The sequence below is a fragment of the Microplitis mediator genome, chromosome 7 (genome assembly GCF_029852145.1).
Source record: "Microplitis mediator isolate UGA2020A chromosome 7, iyMicMedi2.1, whole genome shotgun sequence".
NCBI classification, from domain to species: domain Eukaryota; kingdom Metazoa; phylum Arthropoda; class Insecta; order Hymenoptera; family Braconidae; genus Microplitis; species Microplitis mediator.
Genome location: NC_079975.1, coordinates 6354119 through 6378019, shown reverse-complemented (window position 1 = coordinate 6378019; position 23901 = coordinate 6354119). Strand labels below are relative to the sequence as shown.

The window sequence follows — 23901 nt, the reverse complement described above, 5'->3', positions numbered from 1 at the left end:
GTAACGTAATTATTCTAAATGTAATTAGAAAAGTAAAATTCGAAAATTCGGTTAGTACTGCCCACCCTTAAAGTATGAGAAATTATCGTAAAATAAAAAGTAAAAAAAGGAAAATAAACCTCATTTTATCAGCTATGACATCTTTTTTACCTAATAAGACTACATGATTTCGTTAAAAAGTTATTTAGGTAATAAAAAAGCGGCAGAAGTAGCGTTTTTCGTCAGTTTCAAAATTTCAAATCGCCACCATTTCTAAACTAATTGACCGATTTTGCTCATCTTTGAACTTTGCCGAGCTAATCATTCATAGAATATGTGTGCCAAGTTTCATTAAGACCCGTTTTGAATTGTAGCCGTTATCGTTGTAACAAGGCGCGTTATATAAATATACTCATACTCATATATAAACTTTTGAACCAATGGTATTTTTGAAACCTACTCGACGATTCATGAGACTATGGCGAAATTCTTTGAAAATTTAACCATAAGGACAAAGGCAATAGATTCCTATAGTCTACTGAAAAAAATAAACATGAACTGTCATACAGCTCAATTATCGGACTCAGTTTTCACTCTATTTTCCATTTCCACTCAAATTGACATCGGAATGATTTTACAAACCCACCTAAAAATTAACCGATTTTGAGTAGTCATCAACTAATCAAAAAATATTTCTTAGACCGTTTTGTATAAATGACTTATTGGAGTATGGAATTTCTAAAAGTCTATTTTCCCTTAGATTCTCATGAGGGATAAATTTATCACCAATATTTTGAATACGAATCAGTAAAACATACATTTTTTATATAATTAAAATTATTAACAGTTTTCTGTAAATCATTTATTTTTTTTCTTTAAATCATCAGATATAATTTGTACATTTTGATTTGTTTTCACATTCATGCTTTCTATGTCAGTCACGGTACAATTAGTATAAAATACATAGTAGTAAAATATCCATGAGTAAATAACACCAATTGCACAGTAGATTGAAGTTAACGCTAGCGGTAAAAATGGTAAATTTTGTTGAAAAATAATCCTGTGAATAAGAGTTTCGTAAATTGTTATAAATGGTAAAATGGTCACGTAAATCCATTCGTGAATTTTTAGTAATGATGAATTAAATAATTCTTGTAAGCATAAAATGACAGCTGACATGTAAACTAAATGCATTAAAATTTTTAATAAAATTAAATCAGCGGTAAAGAGAAGAGGTAGAATCGCTGTATGTCCTGCCGTGCTAAGAATTATAAATATTCTGCCATCGTTTATATTGAGTGCAGCTAAAACACTGAAAATAATTATTTATAAATAAGTAATTTGTTAAATAAAAAATATTATATTTATATATATTGTATTTTATAAGAATAAAAATTAAATTATATACCTCAGTGGAATGATTGCAGTCAAAATGGCTTTTTCATGAACGTGCCATCCAAATATAAATGAACTTAATGCACACAAAACAATACATCTTAAAAAATCTTCTGGTTTTAAGTCTTTGTGGTTTCGTTTTAGTATGAAAAAAAGAGCGGGCTAAAATTTTGAATAAATTTATAGTATTAATGTCATATAAAAAAAAAGTTAGTAGTAATAAGTGAAGTATTTACTAGCATTGATATAAATGTAGCGGCAAATGTAACAAGAGGTGTAGGAGTTGGTAAAATAGTTAGAGAATCTTCTTGCACTAGACCACCGGTCATAGCTGCAGTTTTTATTCCTGATATCCAACCAAACCGTTTCCAAATTAATGACAATGCTTTATCAGCGCCTATATATACAGCCCAGGCATTTGCGGCCCAGTATGCGTGGACTAGACCTCGCTTAAAAGGAAAAAGCCTTGCGAGTACCTAAATAAAAAAATGTAAATTACAAAGACCCGTGGAAAATAGAAATCGTTGATTAGAGATCGAGAATGTGTTGATTATTTTGCCGATCAATTCTCGACGCAAAACTTTTTTCAGAGAAAGATGATTTTAAATTATTTCTGCAATTTTTTTTTTATCGTATTTTAATAATTTCTAAATCAATCATTGATTTTTCCTTTGAATTTTCAAAAGTTTAGTAAACATTTTAAAAAAGTTCATAGTCGTGTCACGTTTTGAAGTTTAAAATAGTCAACAATTTTTTTTTTTCGCGGAAAAATTGAAGTAGTGCATTAATTTAAAATAATAATATTACAAACTTGAGGTAATTGAGACATAAATGGCCCAAAGGAAGCAAACGTTATTGTTATGACGATCATACCAAGTTGGATAAGTCTTGTAAAAAATTTATTATCTTTGAAGCAATACCATTTAAGTAACCAAACAATAAATGCTGGAGCGACGTATAAATAAATATGTTTGAGATTCAGTAAAATTGCAAACCATGCGGCTCCTTGTAAAATACTAATCTGAAAAAAATTTATAAATAAATATAATTTTTCTTTAATACAATAAAACTCTCTTATATTATGATTATTAAATTAATATAATATAATATAACATTAAATACTGAGCGTGTAACATAATAACAATAATTAATGTTCATATAAATTTTTAAGTTATGTGTCTTGATATGTTTAATAGTAAGATAATTAGCACTGATTCTTTCTTATCCAGTTTCTAAAAACCTTTTATAATATTTAAGTTAAACTTACACTTTCATTTTTACAAACTCGTGCAATTGACAATAATAATATTCCTAATAAAAATCCATTGTATTGAAAATGTATATGATCAATCACCAGTAGGCCGATATTGCACAATGACAAACAACCGAATGCCATAAAATTATATTGTGAGGTACAAAATACTCTTCCAATCCTATGATACATTAAGTTAGTATTTAATACATTGATTATTGATATTTTTGTTTTATAAATTAATAATAATAATAAGACCCAGAAGAAAAGGATTGGCGCAAAAAATTTTTACTAGCCCTAAGAAAATTTTTGTATTATGAATTGAGAACAAAAATTTTCTTAGGACGAGAAAAAATGTTCTTGTGTCAATAAATCCTTTTATTGTATGCAATAATAATAATAATAATAATAAGGCGGCATTCGCAACAATTCGGAAGATTGATCACAAGCCTGATATTGTGCGTTTTGATAAAACAACTCGAGAAATTTATGTCATTAAGTTTTCAGCACCTGCTGAGTATAACATCGCGATTAAAAAAGACAAACAACAAATATATCAGGATTTCCTGTTCGAAATTCTCAATCTTTACCCAGGCTACCGTGTCAAGCTTGTACTTATTGTTGGCATCCTAGGAGGAATGAAACAGTCTTTTGTATCTGCGTTAGCTAGAATCCCAACTTGTTTATCGCAAGTTAAGTTTCTGTCTTAGCGAACTCAAAAGGATGTTATCCTCGGTTCTCGCCGTATACTTAGGCAACGAAACTTGGTCTGTTGCGCTTGCTAACCATCCCCTGGTAGAAATTTTTCGGAATTTTCTCTGAAAAACTCAGTTCTAAAGTTCTAAAGACTTTTTCAGAGTTATTCAGAGAAAAATCCGAAAAATTTCCACCAGGGTCTTGTTGATGGAAGAGTAGGGATCTCGGTATAGGGACTACCGGGGATAACCCCCTGAGCATTTAAACAAACAAACAAATAATAATAACAATAATATCTAAATTTACTTACTGTATAACTCCATATAAAAATATAAAATCTGCAATAATAACAGTTGTTCTTTGGAATATTATTGTTCCAGGTGATTCATAATTCAAGTTGTCTATTTTTAACATTTCTGGGTCAACATATTTAGCTATTTGACTTAAAAAAAATTCAAACCATGCAAAAAAAGGTGGATAATCTAATGTCCATTCTGATTTAGCATTGATATACCATTCTTTGATCGGTAAGCTATGGGTTATAGCCAGCCAATTTCTGTGTACTTCAAAATCCGTTGAATGACTGAAAATATTAATATAAATATATTAATGATATACATAAGTGTTGTATAAATATTTGTGACTTACTATGTTGGAATCAAAAGAAATTTTATCGCAGAAACAAGTATAAATATTGCATAAATTCCTTTGTTATCTATCAACTCATTACTAGATTTTAATTGGTCGCTTTTTAAAATTACTGTATTTGTATTAGTTGTTAATTTTTTCTTCAATTGTTTAGCCATTTTTGCATAATCTTATCAATACCAATATGTTATAATATATATATTATAACTATATATTATAATTATATATTTACATATTTATTTTACACGTAGGTTATTACATGTGGCGGTTTAAATATTTTTGTTGATAATTATCTGAAATTTTAGAATCACAAGTGAAGATATTGTAAAATTATCTCAACAACAGATTGTACCTCGGGTGTTTTCGGTTTTTACCCCCACTCTGGGTGTTCTGTGTGCGTAATTTTCTCCCACTTTTGATTACATGCACAGTTTAGGAGTAGTCGGTAGTGGGGGAAATTTCCGAGGCTCATTCTCACTCTGGACATGTTTACATTTTACTTGGATACGAAAATTATTGACGTGTAGTTAAAAATAATTATAATTACACGATTTATTATTATTATTTACGTACCACATGAATTTATAAAGAGCCTTAAGGCTGGGCTACACTGAAAAAAGAAATGACTTGTAAAAATAATATTTTCTTAAGAAGTAAATCAATAAAAATTATTGTGTTATTAATTTAATATCTAGGATGAAGAATAATTTTCTTGACAGAAGGAAATCGTAATTTATTTACACTCCAAAAGAAAGATCGGCAAATTTCGAGCTGGACTCAGATTTCTTCAATTAAGAAAATTATTTTGAATTGAATCTATGATGTGAATGTAGCAGATACAAGACAATTTATAAATTTTAAATAAATAAATTAATTAATTAAAATAATGAAATTTAAAAAAATGCGCGAACTGATCTTTCAAATATTTAAATACGCAATTTTCAAATTTTAATTCTACTTACATTTATGATACTGAAGTTAGCAGACATCTAATAATTTTAGGATTTTTTTTTAAGCCGCTAAATTATAAAAAAAAAAATGTTCTACCGAATTGCACCTATAGTTTTTTTAATTTCCTACACGTGCATATTTTTTTTGTTTTTTTTTTCTGTAATTGATTCGTTGAAAAAAAAATCTAAAAGTTGTTAACTGTCAGCTAACTTCAGGATCATCTTAAATTTTATTTACTTATTCAAAAATTTAAAAAATTGGCAACTGTCAGCTACATTTACACTCATTGACATATTCAAATTTTTACACTAAAAATATATGAGATTTTTAAAAAAATTTTTGTAGATATTTAAAAAAATGCGCGCACTGATTTTTCAAATATTTAAATAAGCAATTTTTAAATTTTAATTCTACTTACATTTTATTTACTTATTCAAAAATTTTTTAAATTTACAACTGTCAGCTACATTCACACTCATTGAAATATTTAAATTTTTACACTAAAAATATGCTAGATTGAAAATTTCCAATAGCATAATTTCTAGTAAAAAGAAAATACAATATTTCTAAGTTATTATTTCTCTCAGTGTCTGAATCAAACTTTTGAATTTTACTTTTCTTTTAATTTATTAATCAATTGTTACTATCGCAATTTTTATATCAGTGTGAATGTAGCAGACATTAGACAATTTATAAATTTTAAATAAATAAATAAATTCATTAAAATAATAAAATTAAAAAAAAAGCGCGAACTGATTTTTCAAATATTTAACTACAAAATTTTTAAATTTCTACTTACATTTATGATACTGAAGTTAGCAGACGTCTAATAATTTTAGAATTTATTTTGAAACCGATAAATTATAAAAAAAATTTTTTACCAAATTGCACCCATAGTTTTTTTAATTTCACACGTGCATATTTTTAGTTTTTTTTCCTGTAATTGATTCGTTGAAAAAAAAATCTAAAAGTTGTTAACTGTCAGCTAACTTCAAGATCATCTTAAATTTTACTTATCTATTCAAAAATTTAAAAAACTCCCACCTGTCACTTACATTCACACACAATTTTTATAACTCCCAAAAAAATTTGTCACACATTTTTCCAGATTTTCATGATTCAAATGACATAACAATTCAAAACTTACTCAAAAAACTAAAATTCAAAAATTCTGTCAGTATTTCCTACCCGTCAGTAAGTAAATTTACCAAAAAAAAAAATTTCAATCAAAGCGCGTTCGCGCTTTCCGTGGAAAACTGTCAGAAATAAATAAAAATTTTGATTGGTCGGTGTATATCATCATCCAACGCCTCTGGTAACATAAATAGTAAGCAGAGAATTGACTATTGAACGAGGTCACGCATTTTGCTTTGTTGTTGAGTATCGTCATTCAATCAGCTGATTATTGTTTTTATTAAACAATTTAAATAAACTAGTTTATCATTAGCGCTATCTGCAGTTAAATTTAAAAAAAATCTATTTATTTATTTGATTATTTATATCATACATTTACGATAATCAATAGAACAAAGGAAAGTATACATGGATAACTACTGACTACTTACTTATGTACTGTACTGACATTTTAAAATCACTACGCGCGGTGACATCATCACCACATCTCTCTTTTTTTACTGCAACAACAGTACGTACAGTGTACTAAGTACTCCATTAAATTGTGTCTGTCAGTTGATCACAGTATGACGCAGTAGAAGGTCGTAATAATTGTTTTAAATAAATTCAATGAAATTCGACATAGTCATTATTTATTTCTGCATTATGGGAATATAATTTTTCTTATTTATTAAGTAAGTCAAAAATATATAGTGTTAATTATTGTTACCTGTAGTTAAAAGTTCATTTCTTTAATTTTACTCCGAGTTCGTCTTATTAAAAATGACGTTTGAACTTGAAGTTTCTTTGTTGTGACAAGCGCGTTGTCTATTTTTAATTGTTACACTGCTACGTTTATTAAAATATTTTTTTTTTGTTATTTTTTTTTATTGTTTACATGAGTGTTTAAAATCTTGGTATTTTTTTATTTATAAAAATATTTATTTATTTTTTTTTTTTTTTAAATGTATAACAGCTGTACTAATTCAGTGATGTACTAATTTACTGATATGATGTATAGTTTGATATTTGTTTTAGATGATGGATTTTGTTGTTGTACTGTTAGCTATTCATTATAAATTGATTTCTAATTACACAATTTCTCAATGTCAAGGAACACTGGTGTCTATATTGTATCTGTTGTGTTCTTTATGACTTTTACATAATTACAATATATATATATATATATGTATATGTATAATAAAAACAGCATATTTTTGGAAGAATTTACTTGCTTAGTATCAATATTTTTTTTTATTCGCTTTCACAACTTAATTATTTTTAACTCGTAAATTAAATCGTTTTATTATTTAATAAAATTATAAAAAAAAAATATTTTCTATTTATAAAATTTTTTAAATAAAATTATTTGATTTCTAGTAAATTTTTTTAACGTCAATGTCAAATGATAAAAATATCGATGCGGAATGAGTGGGAATAGAAACCAGAGATTTGAATAAAATTTGAATTTAATATTTTATTTATTTTTGTTAAATAAAGATTTCATTTTTTTTATTGTAAAACAATATGACAGTAAAGTTGGCGCGCATTTGATAATTTTTAAAATTTTTAAATAATGAAATGAAATTGTTTAAACAAAAAAATTAAAAAATTGACTTTTAAAAAATTCTACAATCAGTACATGAATTTTTTTTTTATTTTATCAATTTAATTGTTTTATTTTTTTATATGTAATTTAAAAATAGTCATGTCTGCTACATTTACACTCATTAAAACATGGCATTAAAGTTGGCGGGCATTTGGCAATTTTTAAAATTTTTAAATAATAAAATGAAATTGTTTAAACAAAAAAATTAAAAAATTGACTTTTAGAAAATTCTACAATCAGTACATGCATTTTTTTTTATTTTATCAATTTAATCCTTTAATTTTTTTATATGTAATTTAAAAATATTCATGTCTGCTACATTTACACTCATAAAAACAATAATTATGTGTCATAATTAAAGTAGTTAGAAATCTATTGAATGCCCTTGATTTTTGCTTATTTACTTAGTACATTTTACGTGATTAAATAGTTATGAAATCACGTTGCTTATCTGTAAAATTGCTCAGTAATTAGCCTTTCACTTTACATGGTTTTCTTTAATTTATTTTATTAAGAAATATAAAGTTAATTTATAATATGTATTTATAAACATGAATAAATTATATATTATATATTATTATTATGATTGTTTTTTCTTATAAAATATAAATATTTATTTTATTTCGTTTTTTTTATTTCAGATAAGCAATTAGTCAATGAAAGCAAGATGTCTGCGGACTCACCAAGAAGAGGACTTCATCGGGGTATTCAAGTGGTTTCACCTCAGCCGATCAGTGATCGTTCAATAATTGATAGTGTTGCTGGTATCATCAATGACATTGTTCCTCAAGTACGCATTTGTTTTAAATTAAAATTTTATATAAAAACAAATATTTTAAATAAATTTTCCCGATTCTTCTGAAACGAAAATAAAATCTGAAAAACGGTTGACTCTGCAGACCAAAACTTCCCGCTCTTATCGAGCTCAAAGAGCTTGAAAAAATTATTACTTGATAATTTTTGAGCTCTTCGAGGTCAAAAAACTGTTGGACCGAAAGAACAAATATTTCACTGAAAAAAATAATTTTTAATCGCCAAAGAAAATTTTTATTTGTCCCAAGAAATGTTTTGCATTATAAATTTAAAACAAAAATTTTCTTGGAGTGAAAACGAAGTCAGCCAAGAAATTTTTTCTAGTTCTAAGAAAATTTTTGCCTTCAATTTATAATACAAAATACTTTTTGCACCGAGTAATATTTTTTTTTAGTAAAAAGAAGGACTATATTTTTTTATACAAAAAAAAAAGTTTTGTAATTTTTAATTTTTGTATAACTCGTTAACTACTCGACCGATCGACTTTAAAATTTAATCAGTTCTGTCTGAGCACTTTCGATTCCCGCCAAGTATTTCAAATCGGTTGATTCGTTCCAAAGACAAAAAATGTTTACATACTCACACACACACACATACACATGGACGTCCATCTGAAAATGGTCAGATCCAATGAAAACTCCATTTTCGAAAATCAGTCCGGAACTAATGACTTTCCTTTATTCGAAAATTTTTAATTTTCATAGCGGGAAGTTTAAAAAATTAAAAGTACTTTATGATTTATATAAAAATATTATATGGGAATAATTATATTTTATCAATACAGGCATATACTGGCTCACCCAACTCAGACAACAAGGAATCGATAACATGGGCACGCTTTGAGTATGCAGATGTCAATGATCCATCTTTCTTTCCCGATTATATTGAAGGATCTAGTACACCTCCATTACTGTTGGTTTTAGGATACACAACTGGAGTACAGGTATATAAAATATATACATATATATTTATATTCTTTTTATTAAAAAATGCCCATAAGTATATTTATAGTTTTCACGGTTTATTTATTTATTTACTTGTAATGAAAGGTTTGGCTGATAGCAGCGTCAGGAGAAGCAACCGAAGTCTTATCATGGAGACAAAGTGTTGTTCGTATTTTAAGAATTTTACCAGATCCTAAAATAGTTGAAGACTATCCGGATCCTTACGAACAAAAGCGACCAATAATAGCGATATGTGATTCTGCTGGACCTGGCCCTCAATTTTGCAGCGTTAATTTTATTTCTTTAAGAACTGGAGAGCAATTGAAGAGCATTAAATTTAAAAATCCTGTTTGTGATGTTTTAGCAAATAAACGATCAATAGTAGTTACGTTTTCAGAGAAGATTGCGGTTTTTGATGCTCGAACCTTTGAAGATATTTTAACTGTAACGACTTGTTATCCGTGTCCCGGTCCAAATCCTAATCCTGTTGCTCTTGGAACAAGATGGTTCGCTTACAGGTGATAAATATATTCCATAAATTTTTAAATAAAACTTAAGGGGGAAAGGGGTCTGAGATACAAAACAAAGACCATATTTTTGTGATTTTTTTTTCAGAGTACTTTCATTATTAAAATTCTTAAAATTAGTGACATGATTAAGCATCAATCCAAGAATATTCTGCTAAATTTTCGTAAAAAAATATTAAAAAATGAGCCAGTGGTAGTGGAGAGAGACGAGTCACTTAAAAAAAAAGTCTTCATGCCGTGGGCAAGATAACTCATGACCCTCATCTGAAATAAAAAAACCAAAAAGGTTTCTTTGGTACATAAGTTTATCTTGGATTTGAACGAAGGAATAAACAAAATATTCATTTTTGAATTTTTGGTAAAGGTGCAATCAAAAAACTGATTTTTGCCAAAAATTGCTCCTTCTGTTTAATTAAAAAATAAGTAGTTATTAAAAAAAAAAAAAAAATTCTTCGTTTAAATCCAAGATAAACTTATGTACTAAAGAAATCGTTTTGGTTTTTTGATTTCAAATGAGACAGTCATGAGTTATCCTGCCTACGGCATGACTTTTTTTTTGAGGTGACTCGTCTCTCCCCACTACCACTGGCTCATTTTTTAATATTTTTTTACGAAAATTTAGCATAATATTCTTGGAATGATGCTTAATCATGTCACTAATTTTAAGAATTTTAATAAAGGAGATATCCTCTTTTTTTTGTATCTCAGACCCCTTTCCTTCTAAATACCATTTGAATCGTTTATTTGAAAAATCCCATGTCACATTTTTGGCGAGATTGAGTTACTTGCATTGTTCGGTTCTTTGCATAGAAACTCGTTGAAGCCAATAAAAAAATCCCGTGAAACAGAACTTAAATAAAAAATAACGGAGTGATAAAAATTCGTTTAACTGAGCAACCCCATAAGTCAGTGACTTGTGAGGTTTTTCAAATAAACGAATTATATTTTTACCAAAATAAATTATTTTTGTTTTTTAAATTAAAAAGAAATCGTTTCTTGATAATAAATAATGTCCCCAATTAAAAAATCGCGCTTTTTCCGAAAAAACGATAGTATTTCCCTGAAAAATTGGGTGCTATTGACTTATGGAGTTTTTCAAATAAACGATTCAATTATTTAACATAAAAAAACATTATATTTATATCTGATACTATTATTTTAGTGAGAAAAAATTAATACCCGCACGTCGAAGTAGCGGCGGAAGTGAAGGCGAAGGAGTACAAAGTTATACAGCCGCTGTTTTGTACGCTGCTAAATCACTGGGTAAAGGATTGCGCGGACTAGGCGAAACAGTGGCCTCCAGTTTAACCGGAAATTCAGTAGCTCCAATGACAATCAATAACAGTGGCAGTGATGTCACACAACCTGGTGTGGTTACAATATTAGATTTACATGCCACTAAAGAAGAAAAAGAACTTGATGATCCTGCTATTGAAACAGTGGTCGCACATTTTACTGCTCACAGTGACGCGATCGTTGCCATGACATTTGATATGACTGGAGCCATTTTAATGACTGCTGATAAACGAGGACATGACTTTCATGTCTTTAGAATACAACCTCATCCTGGTGGCCCAACTTTAGCTGCTGTACATCATCTTTATGTTTTACATCGCGGCGATACTACTGCTAAAGTACAAGTAAGAGGACATCAAATTTTTAAATTTATTTATTTTATAAAGAAATTAATTATGTTGTTGATTTTTAGGACATGGTTTTTTCAAGTGATACAAGATGGGCAGCTGTGTCAACGGTTCGAGGAACAACTCATGTATTTCCCGTGGCTCCTTATGGTGGGCCTGTGGGCATGAGAACCCATTCTACCCCCCATGTTGTTAATAGACTCTCTAGATTTCATAAAAGCGCTGGTCTTACTGATGACGGTACCAGGTCTCACTCTCCTGTTTCTCATACTGAGTTGCAGCCTTCGGTTTATCCGTATTCTAATCCAAGACTACCACCGTATCCACATCCAACGATAATTCATCCATTAGCACAGATCCGTCAACCATCAACATTAAATCATACTAATAATCAATCACAGCCGAGGTAAATTTTATTTTCTTAGAAGAAAAATTTTGTAGTCTAATATTATTTTCAAGGATTATAAGTCCAGAGAACATAGATACAATGAACCTGAATTGTTAATTTCAATTACAATTGAATTTTGTAGAAATATAAAAAAAAAATATTTTTTTTCTCATTAATTCAATTTTTCTCAACTTTAGAGCTCTGTAACTTTCTTTCTATGAGCTCTATTAAAAAGACTCTAAGGACCATTTTTGTAGATAATTACATTTCTTATCAGGAACTTAATTGCAAATTAATAAAAAAATGAAATCCTGCTAGTTAACGAATGAAAAACGAAAAAATTGTATTCATCTTAAAAATTCGATTTTTTCCTCCTAAGTTTCAACCTCTATAACTTTTTTCCTATCAACTTTGACCGTATGACACAAGAGATCTTTTTCGTAGAGAATTTAATTTCCTACAAGATCGCAGAATTCGAAAATCCGAAAAAAAAATTTTTAACATAGTTATTTACAAAATAGAAAAAAAAATTTTTTTCAATGTATTTTAAATGGGAAAGGGGACCCCCCGTGCGCCAGTTCAATTTTTGGGATACAGAGTTAAGATTTTAGGAGGATTTTTTTTTTTATTGAAGTAACTTTTGAAATGTATTTAATTAAAAGAAAAAAAAAAACTTTTTTTTCTAACACAGTCTAATCTACATACGTCACACGTGTAGTTAAATAATTTGATGTTGCCTTCAACTTGACTTGACATCGACTGAAATGATTTATTCGCAGCTTAGTTGTATTTATAGACATAATGAATTAAAATAATTTTTTCAGTAGACCACAGCAAAGACAACGGTTGCATTCTGATGACAATGGAACATTGCCTTTAAAAATTTGCGCTTGTTTTGCACCACCAAGAGCATGGATTTACACACAAAGAGATTCAACAAATAAAGTTTCTAAACGAGCTATTGACTCGTTATTTATTATGGCATGCCATGGAAATATGATTCAGTATGATTTAGAACCAAAACCAGCTACAGGTTATTACTATTACTGTAAAATAATTTATTTAATAATTAGTAATTAATAAAATACAAAAAATTTAATCGTGATTTTGTTGCAGGTGTACCGAAAGAAAAAATATGTGATGATACCACAATTGAATTAGAAGTTGAGGCAAAAGGTCAATGGCCATTGCTGAGAATGCCAAATTCCTTTGAAATCCTTCCTCCTCTTTCTTCAATAAGTCCATTACTTTGTTACTCCGGATCGCCGAGAAGCGTTCAGAATTTAGACAGTACAGAAGACCGTTGGTTAAGCCAAGTTGAAATTGTAACTCATGCAGGACCACATCGCAGATTGTGGATGGGTCCACAGTTTGTTTTTAAAACGTATAATACTTCTAGTGGGTAAGTAGATATATTTATTAGCATTGGGTAATTTTATTTTTAAATTATTAAATTTAGTAGCATACTCAGACAGTCTCCCACTTTTTAAAAATATTCAATGACTCAATTGTCGTAATTATATTAACATTTTATTAATTAATTAAAAAAAAAAAATGAGAAAAATGATTAACCCTGTGGACTGACCCAAAAACTTCCCACTGTTTTTATGATACTGAAATTAGCCGATGTCTAACAATTTATAGATTTTTGAAAAACGACAAATTATAAAAAAAAAAAATATTTTAAAAAATTGCACCTATAGTTCTTCTAATTTTCTACATGTGCATATTTTTATTTTTTTTTACTTCTTTAAATTAAATCGTAGAAAAATAAATCCAAAAATTTTTAACTGTCTGCTAACTTCAAGATCGTCTGTTTTTGAGCTCAGAGAACCGGAAATAGTCAGAATAGATTCCTAGGACCCCAAAACATCCAGATCTGATGAAAACTCGAGTTTCGAAAATCGAACCGAAACCAATAGCTTCCCTTTTTTTTTAAATTTTGAATTTTTATAGTGGGAAGTTAAAAAATTAAAGTATTAATTTCAAAACGGACAATGTCGCCGAGATATAGAATTTTTAAAAAATTACTTACAGTTGTTATCAATTATGAGTTAAACGAAATTCGTTGGATAAATTTTAGCATAAAAAATTTGAAAGTTCGAAGTATAAAATTGACATAAAGATTTTACTGAAATTTATTTTCCAAATTTTGTTTAGCTCCTAATTGATATCAACTGTAAGTAATTTTTTTAAAAATCTATCTCAGCGAAATTGTCCTTTTTTCAATTAATGCTTTAATTTTTTTTAATCAATTGATAAAATTTTGATACGTCTATGGTCGTTGAAACCCAAGTAGCACACTTGCCTTTGTGACATCTATAAGATATTAGTTTTTTGACATATCGATAAGGCACCATGTTGACAAAACGATCAGAAATTAATGTCCCCAAAAAATGTCTGCTTAAATGACTTGACACAAGTGACGACAAAAAGTAAATTACAAATAGTGGTAAAATAAGTCATCTAAATGACTATTTAATTGACATAAGACAGGATAAACAACACAACTCTTCTCTGTCTTCGGAACCAACATCCGCATGTCGTATTTATACCAAAAAAGGTGACTGAGACAAAAAAAAATTGTCTTATTCTTCTGAAAGGCATCTTAAAGTTGTCTGTGTGTTGCTTGGGAAGTCATTGAAAATTTTTAAAAAGTGGGAGAGGGGGGGGACTGTCTAAGAATGGCCTTCAGTTTATTCTAATGATATTCTCCACTATTATTTATTATAAATAATACTTTCAGTATTAATGTGGCTGAATCTGAAGCTGTGGAAATTGGAATAATCGGAGGATCTCGACCAGCTCGATCAAATCCTGTGAATATGCCTCATGCTGCATCACGACCTTTAGTGCCTGTTGTTATTGATGGCTCAGGAAGTGAGATATTTTTAACAATAAAAAAAATTATCATAATTAAAACAATAAATAATTGTTCATTAAATAAAGAAAATTGTAATTTATATTCTCTTTTTTTTTTAGGCAGTTACGAACAGTCGCCAAGATTGACAGAAACGTTTGAGAATTCGGTTGAAAACGACGGTGTGGGTATCGGTAACGGTGAAAATCAACTTCGCGAAGACCTTGCGGAGGCGATGCTTGAGACTTCAGCAGCTGCTCATCGTGCACCAGGTATGTACTCAAAGTTGTTTATGTTTGTTAAATTTTTGTACTTGATTTGAAATAAAAAAAAAAATATATATTTTCATTATCCTGACAATAACCTCAGTATTAATAACATTATGCAGGTAACATAAATTTTGCAATGTGATTAATAATTAATATAAAGTCAGTCATTACCACTTTTTTTTCTTTTTCAAATATCATTGAGAATCCGCATGCCGATAATTACAAAACGATATTAATTTATTCTGTCATAACAAAAATTTACATGTACAAACTAGTGGAGTACAGTTTAATTACTTTACATAATAATTTCTAATTACGACAGACGATCTATGTCCTGCATTCTCCATGTTTACGATCGGTTTCTACCTACGACACATACGGACTCTCGTGCATATGAATAGAAACAAACAAAGATTTCAAGCTTTTCCCAAGCTCTCATTAGATTCCGCACATCCCCTCGATTATATAGAAGAGGGGGGGGGGGGGGGCAAAACGGGATACTTAAGGAAACACTAAATTTTCGGGGACGACTATATCCTAAATTACTGTAACCATTGGAAATTTTACTATGCATAGTAATTTTCTCATGTGTTTATTTCAATTTCCGTCAGGTGGCCATCATGGTCCGGCTTTACTATGACACCATAACATTTCAAACAAGAATAATTTCTCCGTGAATATATTGAAAGCTCTGTGAGGGTCTGCTAGGCCGAGCCAGTCTTTATGCCTGTAAATTTTTCTACATTTATGGCCGATTTCTTCACTCGTAGTTATCCTACGATTAAAGTTATCCGTTAGTTAACGTGAGTTAACTGGAGATTTTGTTTTCTTCATACTAGTTTAAGAAATATCCTCCGAATTTTTTGTCTTAAGGATAAATATTGGGGTGACTTTATACCTGATAGTTAACTTACTGATATCAGTGTGCGTTTTTTTAGTAATTCGTTAATTCGAAAAATATTTTTTATTAATTTTTCAAAATTTGACCCTTTCATCTCAGATGCAATTAAGAATATCATTAAAATAGTTCGCATTTTCTTTAGATAACTTAGCATAAACTATTTATTGCGACTTAAATAATAAGTAGCAAATTTTTTTTAGAACGGAGAAGTAGGTAGTAAAGATTTTTCAAGTACAGTACACTCTGGTTGTAAGCAATATTTCTGTCTATACTCTTACTTAGAGGAAAAAATGAAATTGATGTGAGAGTGAGTAGAGCGTCCGATGTAACTTATAACCAGAGTCTACTGTACATACATAAAATTTGGGTCTAGAAGACCCCTAGAATAGGTACTATACTAACTATAGCTCATAGCCACATATACATGACCATAGGATTTGTGGTTTGTTGAAGACAACCCGTCGGTTTGTTGAAGACAACCATCGAAATTTTAACCCCGGAATAAGTTTATCTGCCGAATAACAAACTCTAGGTCATCTCTCTCATGAAGAAATCGGCTATTAGAGTCGTAGGGGCTGGTAATTTTCCCGTTTTTTAGCATAGAGTTGAGCTGAGTTATCGCTGATTCACTGAGTAAGATATTTCTTGGCCAACTCTGATGATGACAGTGACGAATGACTAAAATTATTAATCAATTTTCCAACTATTTTTAAACCGACTCGTCTGGACGTAAATATTCTGGAAAAATGAGGATCCAGTCACCCAATTCCTGTCAAATCGTAGACTAAATTGAACACCAGCAGGTGAATTTAGCAAATGCCTATTGAAATTTATTAATTTTTGTACCCTCCATCCGCCATAGACTTTCTATGCACGTCCACACTAGACTGCTAACACGCTTCCGGTTCATCGGTTGTGATCTCAACAGACCCAGGCTACTCAGAAGCTTTACAAGGGTTCCATGACAACTGATCCCCGACAATTAATCACACGATAATTGATCCCACAGACAACTGATCCCACTGACAAATTCATAAAATAATTAATTACTAATTAATTACTATGACATGAGTAATTAAAATTCACTGTTGTAAATATGAAAAGAATTATGTAAATTAGTTGTTGATAAAAATCAATTTTTGATGGGATCAGATGTCAGTGGGATCAATTTCTAATGATCACTTGTCGTGGTAAAAATTGTTGGGATCAGTTGACGGCACACCCTTTACAAGTCATATATAATTTTATATTTTAATTTCTTATTGATAATATTACTATTATTTTTTTAAATATAATCAAGTAAAAAAATTTACCTGTTGCCCAACACATTTTCAAAAAAACAGATGGAATTAATTAATTTTCATTAATTAAAATTTTTGTTTTTTTATTTTATTTTCTTAAATAATTTTTTTTTACAGTATCCTATAACATATATATATATATATATATTTATATATTTAAAATTGTATTTATAAGATATAGTCTAATGCGACTTTGATTAAGAATCTTTAATTTTTATAGTATTAGTGATCTATAATTTATTTTAGTAGTAAATTATTAAAGTACGGGTTTCCGGTATTAACGATATGCTTAAGAAGCTTAACGTTTCTTACATACAACGAAATTAAATATTACGTAAAACACTGAGTTTTAAAACGGGCAGAACTGGCCAGAGGCAGGTATCTTCATTAAAATTGTTTCTTATTATCATAATGTTTCGATACTTTCATCACTAACTCGATATATATATTTATTTTATTGTAAATATTTTTACTTTCAAAAAAATTTCTAAACCAAGATATTATTAAACATTTTAATATTTTAATATAAATGAGTTTCACTTGATCACAATAATGAATTTTTTCATTATATATTTTTTTTTTTATAAGCAAATTTTTTTTGTACGCAATTTTGGTTTAGCAAATTTTTACCATAAGAAAAATGAATTTTTTTTATAAATTAAATAATTGTTTATTTATTTGTTTTATCCTAATTGTTGTGTTGTTCCCAAATAATTTAACATTATTTTGAATCCATTGAGTGAGATTTATTTTTTTTTATTAATTAGGTTTAATGTAAAGAGAACGTCATAAGAAAATTTTAATTTATCTTCTATAAAATAATTTGAAAGTTGATCAAACACAAATGCACGTTTTTGAATTAATGATTATTATTTTTGAAAGTTTTAAATCAAATTTTGAAGTTTGAATTTTTTTAGGAATTTTATTACCAACTGAAAAATATTTTTTCAGAATTTTTTCTATCATAGTTTAGTTCATTTTATCACTTAAATTTTAATTTATCCGGATATTTTGAAATTGAATTAAATGTGACAAGTAATGGTGGTAAAGTTAAAAAAATAAATCATTAATCCAATTCTATTAATTTTTTAATTAAATTTGATAGACTTTTATAAATTGAGGTTGTGTATACGAATTCGTTACTAATTCTAAAAGAACATATTTTTATTCGCTTTTTTGGCTTATGATGAAAGGGCATATGATTTTTTTTTCATTGCCGATTGTTTGGTACACGGAGAGAAATTTATGGTAATAATTACAATATATTATGGGGATGGTTCCCATATCGTATGGTAACAAGTTTTTTTGGAAATATCGATTATAGGAATGGCACTCATATAAGTTGTAGTAAATGTTATCTATAAGAGTTTCATTTCTATACAATATCGGAATAGTTCCTATGAAATCGTGGTAATCGTTACTATGTTTCTATGGTAACCATTACCATAACATATGGTAATCATTACCATGAACTATAATAATTATTACCATGAACTATAGTGATTATTACCATACATCATAGTAATTATTACTATAATGTACGGTAACCATTACCATAATCTTCTGGTAATAATTCCCATACATTATAGTAATAATTACCATTACAATGTGGTAATGATTACCATAATATATAGTAACGTTTACCATAGTATCATGGGAACGATTACCATAATATGATGGAATATCTTACATATATTATGGGAATGGTTACCATAATATATAGGGTTTATTTCCATATGCACTTAGGAACCTTTACAATGTAGTTATAGGATTTAGTCCTATTTGCTTATGCGAACTATTCCTATGAGTATGGTAATCATTACAATAATTCTATTACCATGCGAAATGGGAACTGTTGCCATAATGATATGAATTGTTCCCAAATTTATGGAAACTTTTCCCAGAATGTATGGGCCTATTCCATAATTCCAAGTAATTATTACCATAACAGTATAGGATGATATTTCGTAAATTTCTCTCTGGGTAGACTTATTTTCGAGCTAAAAATAAAAAAAATTTTAAAGCCTAAAGGGTGCATGATTTAAATTGCACGCCCTTTTGGCTTTCAAAAATTTTTTTAAAATTTTGGGCGCCAAAATAAGTCTCCAAAACTATTTGTAATAAAAAAATCATACACCCTTCTGGCTCTAGGAAACTCCTTAAAGCCAAATGGGCGAATGAAAATATGTTCTTTTGGAATTAGTAACGCGATATATTTTTCATAAATATATGACCATTAAATTTAATCCTTCTCATAAATAATAACACTTAAATAAATAAAATTTCATAAACTCCAATCTCTTATTTTATCTATGATAGAAAAACGAATGACGAATTAAATAAAAAAAAATAACAATAATAAATAAAATAAATAAATAAATAAATTTGATTTATAAATAACGGAGGGCGCAGTTCGTTATTGATACCTGCCAACGGCTTTTTCTGTTATTAGGGAGGCGATTGGTAGTTGAGAGGGTGGGTCAGCCGGTAACTAAAGTCGTCAACCCTCTGGGCACCGTAATAACTATCTTGGCCGACGAGGAAGACGCGAGTTCGAGGGAAGAGTTTGATGACGAAGAAGATTGTGTTCCAGATGCTCCTAAGAGCTTGTGCGCTGAGGAGGGACCCGCTTCTCTCGGAGATTTTCAATCTGAGGGCAGCTCACTTCGTAATATTACTGAAATTTGTGCTGAAATGCGTGCGGCTAGTGAACCAGCTATCGACAGTGTGCCAGACGACAGTATAAAAGACGTCCAAGAACACAAGTCACTTTGTGTCGAAGCTAAGACCATGAACTCCGCCGACAATGCTATAGATTTTGAACGTGAAGGAGCATTTTGTGATATTCCTACTAATTTAAGTCTCTGTGCTGAACAAGGTGAGATTCCAAACAGTCCTATGACCCAAGCCAGGGAAAGTTCTTGGTCCAATCGTTTAATAAAATCCGACGAATCTCAAATCCAGCAGCACAATTTTGCTGCTGCTAAATATATCGTTAATTATGATGACCAAAATGTCGTTTTAGCCGAAAATAAACCCGAGATTAAATCAATTAAAAATAATAATGATCCATCGAATACCGATGAATCTGGACATACATCCAAAAGATCAACTGCCGCTAATTTTCGTGTTAACAAACGCATGTCAACTTTAAATAAAGAACGACCTAAATATTTAATTCGCGAACAAGACGACAGTGTCCTTATTGAAGACACCAGCGCTCCTGTTAAAAATAAAATCACTGAGTCTGCGGATAAAAATATGTCAGTTGACCCCAAAAAATTACCGGATGTCAACAAAAAGTTAAACGTTGATGAGTTTAAAAAAGAGCGTAATCAAAAAATGACCGTTGACAATACAACTGGTGTTGATAAACCGGAAGTGATGGTAGTAGAGAGCAGTAAATCAATTGAAACAATCGATTCATTTGTAGAATTAAAAGCAATTGATGTTTTTAATGATAAAAATTTTAGTTTTGAATTATGTAGAGAAATATCTGAGCCAATGGAAGCTTCTGTCGCTACCGGATGTGATATGGCGTCTTTGCCATCTGATTTACCGCCAGCACTTGATGATTTTCATTGCGTCGATTATCATATTGTTGAAGACAACGTTTTTCATATGAAGGATTCGATGTTTCCTAGTCAATATGACGATGATATCGAGCACATAAATACTACTGATGATATTCTAAAGATGGTCGATGTTAAAATGGACAGAGACAGAGAAATAAATAAAATTGCTATCGATGAAATCGAATCGTCGCCAATGCGACAAAGAAAAAGTAGTAAAAGTACAATTTCAGATGACGATCTTGAACATATTAATACTTCAGAGCTCACGGAATTGTTTGAAAAAGCAAAGACGCTGATAGTTGAGCAAAATGACGACGTTAATTTGTCAGACAATTATCAGTTACCAGCAAGTAAAGTTGGATTGTCATCAGACGACGAAATTGAACATGTCGTACACTCAGAATTTACTGAAATCAGTGAGTCTCCATCTCCAGTTATACCTTTGCAAGTGCAATCACCCCAGCAATTATGTCTGGAATCGCCTGTAAATAAATCGCGAAAAAAATTGATTGCAAATGATGATATAAAGGCGCCAATTAAAATTAGAACTTCGAGAAAACGTAAAGATGTCGTTGTTATTAACAGCGAAATTACTGAACCAGACGTCACTGTCATCGTAAAATCACTTGATCATACGGAAAATTGGGATAAGAGTAAAAGTCCTGAGAAAGATTTAGCTGAAGAAATAGACCGATGTGTAGAACCTGTGGATCAATCAGTAGAGCCGACTACGTCGCAGAGTTTGCCGAAAAAAACGCGGGTGCGAACCAGCAAAAGTTCGGGTTCTGTTATACAGAAAAATTCGTCGTCAAATCTTATTGAGATTATTGATATAGATGCGATGCAAAAAGCGGAAATGGAAGTAGCGAGCGGGATTTCAATACCAGAATGTAAAATTTTGGACCCGTGTCAAGATATTCCAGTTGCGCGAATGAAAAAATCACGTCGTAATAAAGAAATTGATGCGGATAATGAAAGTCCTAAAACAAGTCCGATAAATTTAATAAAATCTGATTCATTGAGTGAATCTAGACCCAGTGATGGACTTGATTGGGGTATAACAGGTCAGAAAAAAGAATCAGATGTCAGTAAAAATAAAGTAAAATCTGTTGATGATAAAAAGTCTTCAAAAGATCAAACAATTTGTGAAATAAAATCAACTAAAAAACGCGGGAAAAAATTATCCTCAGCTTCTGAATCTCTCACTAGTACAAACTGTCAATTTAGCCTTAATTGTGAAGCTTCAGAAGCTTATAAGTGTTCTGCTGAAGACACTTCGACTTTGATCTCAACAAGTTCTTCAATGGAAGTCACGTCATGTATAAAAGACACTAAATGTCAAGAAGATTTAGATGTAACTACAAAAGAAGAAACTAATGTACAAATTACCGGTGAATTGGAAACAAATGAGGAAAATTTATCAAGTAGCAGTAGTGCTGATTTGCTGCAGCAGCAGGAACTTAAACAAGATTCAAATGATGAAGTTGCGCCTGAGCGGTCAAGTTCTTCTGATGATCTCAATGCTAATGTGGTTCCAATGGACACGGAAGAAGACAGTGGAGTAAAAGAAGTCGTGGAAAAACCTAATTCTACAACTGCATCTCCGTCTTGGTCAACTGCAGGCAAGAAAAGTAACAGATCTAAGAAAAAAAAACGCAGATGAGTAAAGGATTGCGTAGATATGCCTAAAGCAAGTCTTGCTCTCTATATATTACTTATGCAAGTTGCTGGGGTGGATTGATAATTATAAATTAATTTAATAATATTAACTAAATAAAATAATCTTATAAACTAATTGACGTAGACTGTAGTTATTACAATTGTAATAGATAAATAATAGATAATAATAATTTATGATTGTTAGTAGATAGTTAATCAACGAAGTAGTTTTTGTTTGAGTAAATAAAATTTTTGTTTATCGATAATTTTCAAAATCTTGTATTCTAGATTTTAAAAATAAATAAAACTGCGAATCCGTCAACGTTATTAAATAATGTCGCATTTGTTAAAAAAAATTTTTACGTAGTTTCGATCTCAGAAATTATATGACTAGAAAAATTATATTTTTTAGTTGATATGCTTTTTTTTTTTTTAATGGTTTAATTATTTTAGTATTAAATTAAATTTAAATTTGCGGTTTTGCAAAAAGTATTATATATAGAGTGTTATAAACAATATGCATATATATTTTTTTTTCTTTCTGATTAAACACAGAATTGAAAATATTTTCCTTCGTAGCGAAGAGTTTGTATTTCTAAAAGAAAATAATTTTAAAAAATTGTTAAATAATTAATCATGGATACAATATTATTAATAAATTATATTAATGAGTGATTTTTGAATATTCGAAAAAGATATTATACTTTGTTTTGTTGTATTATAAGTAAGTGCAATAAATATATAATTATTTCTAATTACGGAAGATGATCTGTGCCCTGTATTTTCCATGTTCACGACTGGTTTACACTTACGACACGTACAGATTCTTTAGTGCATGTTAATAGGAACAAACACGGAAAGGTTGGAACCTGACTGGTTCCTGTTCTGCACCCGACTCAGTACGGCGCTGGAAAAAAATGCTCAATTGTGGTGCAGCGCCACACTGATTATTGTGCGGGACCTGACTGAATCATGTGCGCATATCACTGAGTCAGGTTCCGCACAGTAATCAGTGTGGGATTTTTTTCCAGCACCGTACTGAGTCGGGTGCAGAACAGGAACCAGTCGGGTTCCAATCTTTCCGTGAACAAAGATTTCAAGCCATTGGCTTTCATTAGACTCCGCACATCCCTTCGAGTAACATAGATATTGTATATACTGTTGGTTCAATGTGAACATCTACAACCAAGTGGATTTTTTAAATTTTTACCACGAAACTAAACATATCATTCCTTATAATAGAAGACAAAATAAATGAATAAGTAAACAATTGGTGAAGTCTCTAAAGGAATAGGAACAATTCTTACTGTATGCATACATAATGACAACTATTTATGATGAATATGATGAATTAAGAGACTTTTGAAACGAAAATTAA

At 29.7% G+C, this 23901-nt stretch overlaps 2 protein-coding genes across 4 annotated transcripts; one reads left to right on the top strand and one right to left on the bottom strand.

Annotated features, from left to right (window-relative positions):
- Window positions 1–805: 805 nt before the first annotated feature.
- LOC130672325 (probable dolichyl pyrophosphate Glc1Man9GlcNAc2 alpha-1,3-glucosyltransferase) lies at window positions 806–6615 on the bottom strand. Its single transcript, XM_057476847.1, has 10 exons — window positions 6487–6615; window positions 5977–6374; window positions 4323–4580; window positions 3971–4263; window positions 3633–3905; window positions 2642–2807; window positions 2186–2395; window positions 1611–1850; window positions 1388–1536; window positions 806–1291 (listed from the first exon to the last, which is right to left on the bottom strand). The coding sequence occupies exons 4-10, from the start codon at window positions 4126–4128 to the stop codon at window positions 838–840; spliced, it is 1650 nt and encodes a 549-aa protein (XP_057332830.1). The 5' UTR covers window positions 4129–4263; window positions 4323–4580; window positions 5977–6374; window positions 6487–6615; the 3' UTR covers window positions 806–837.
- LOC130672324 (breast carcinoma-amplified sequence 3 homolog) lies at window positions 6590–23290 on the top strand. 3 transcript variants are annotated; one of them, XM_057476845.1, is made up of 11 exons: window positions 6590–6729; window positions 8285–8433; window positions 9241–9399; window positions 9506–9918; window positions 11090–11567; window positions 11636–11976; window positions 12786–12991; window positions 13075–13360; window positions 14705–14838; window positions 14941–15090; window positions 19742–23290. In XM_057476845.1, exons 2-11 carry the CDS (start codon window positions 8311–8313, stop codon window positions 22525–22527), a joined length of 5076 nt encoding a protein of 1691 aa, XP_057332828.1. In that variant the 5' UTR covers window positions 6590–6729; window positions 8285–8310; the 3' UTR covers window positions 22528–23290. The 3 variants fall into 3 exon arrangements, with proteins under 3 accessions (XP_057332828.1, XP_057332829.1, XP_057332827.1); XM_057476846.1 differs by having other exon boundaries at window positions 12783–12991; window positions 19883–23290; XM_057476844.1 differs by having other exon boundaries at window positions 12783–12991; window positions 19742–23287.
- Window positions 23291–23901: the final 611 nt, after the last annotated feature.

Coding starts and splice junctions, on each gene's coding strand:
- LOC130672324 (XM_057476844.1), top strand. CDS start 8,311: ATGTCTGCGGACTCACCAAGAAGAGGACTTCATCGGGGTATTCAAGTG. Junction 9,919..11,089: donor ACAAGATGGTTCGCTTACAG/GTGATAAATATA, acceptor CTATTATTTTAG/TGAGAAAAAATTAATACCCG. Junction 12,992..13,074: donor AGAACCAAAACCAGCTACAG/GTTATTACTATT, acceptor ATTTTGTTGCAG/GTGTACCGAAAGAAAAAATA.
- LOC130672325 (XM_057476847.1), bottom strand. CDS start 4,128: ATGGCTAAACAATTGAAGAAAAAATTAACAACTAATACAAATACAGTA. Junction 3,906..3,970: donor TTTCTTTTGATTCCAACATA/GTAAGTCACAAA, acceptor TAATATTTTCAG/TCATTCAACGGATTTTGAAG. Junction 2,396..2,641: donor GAGTTTGTAAAAATGAAAGT/GTAAGTTTAACT, acceptor AATTTTTTTCAG/ATTAGTATTTTACAAGGAGC.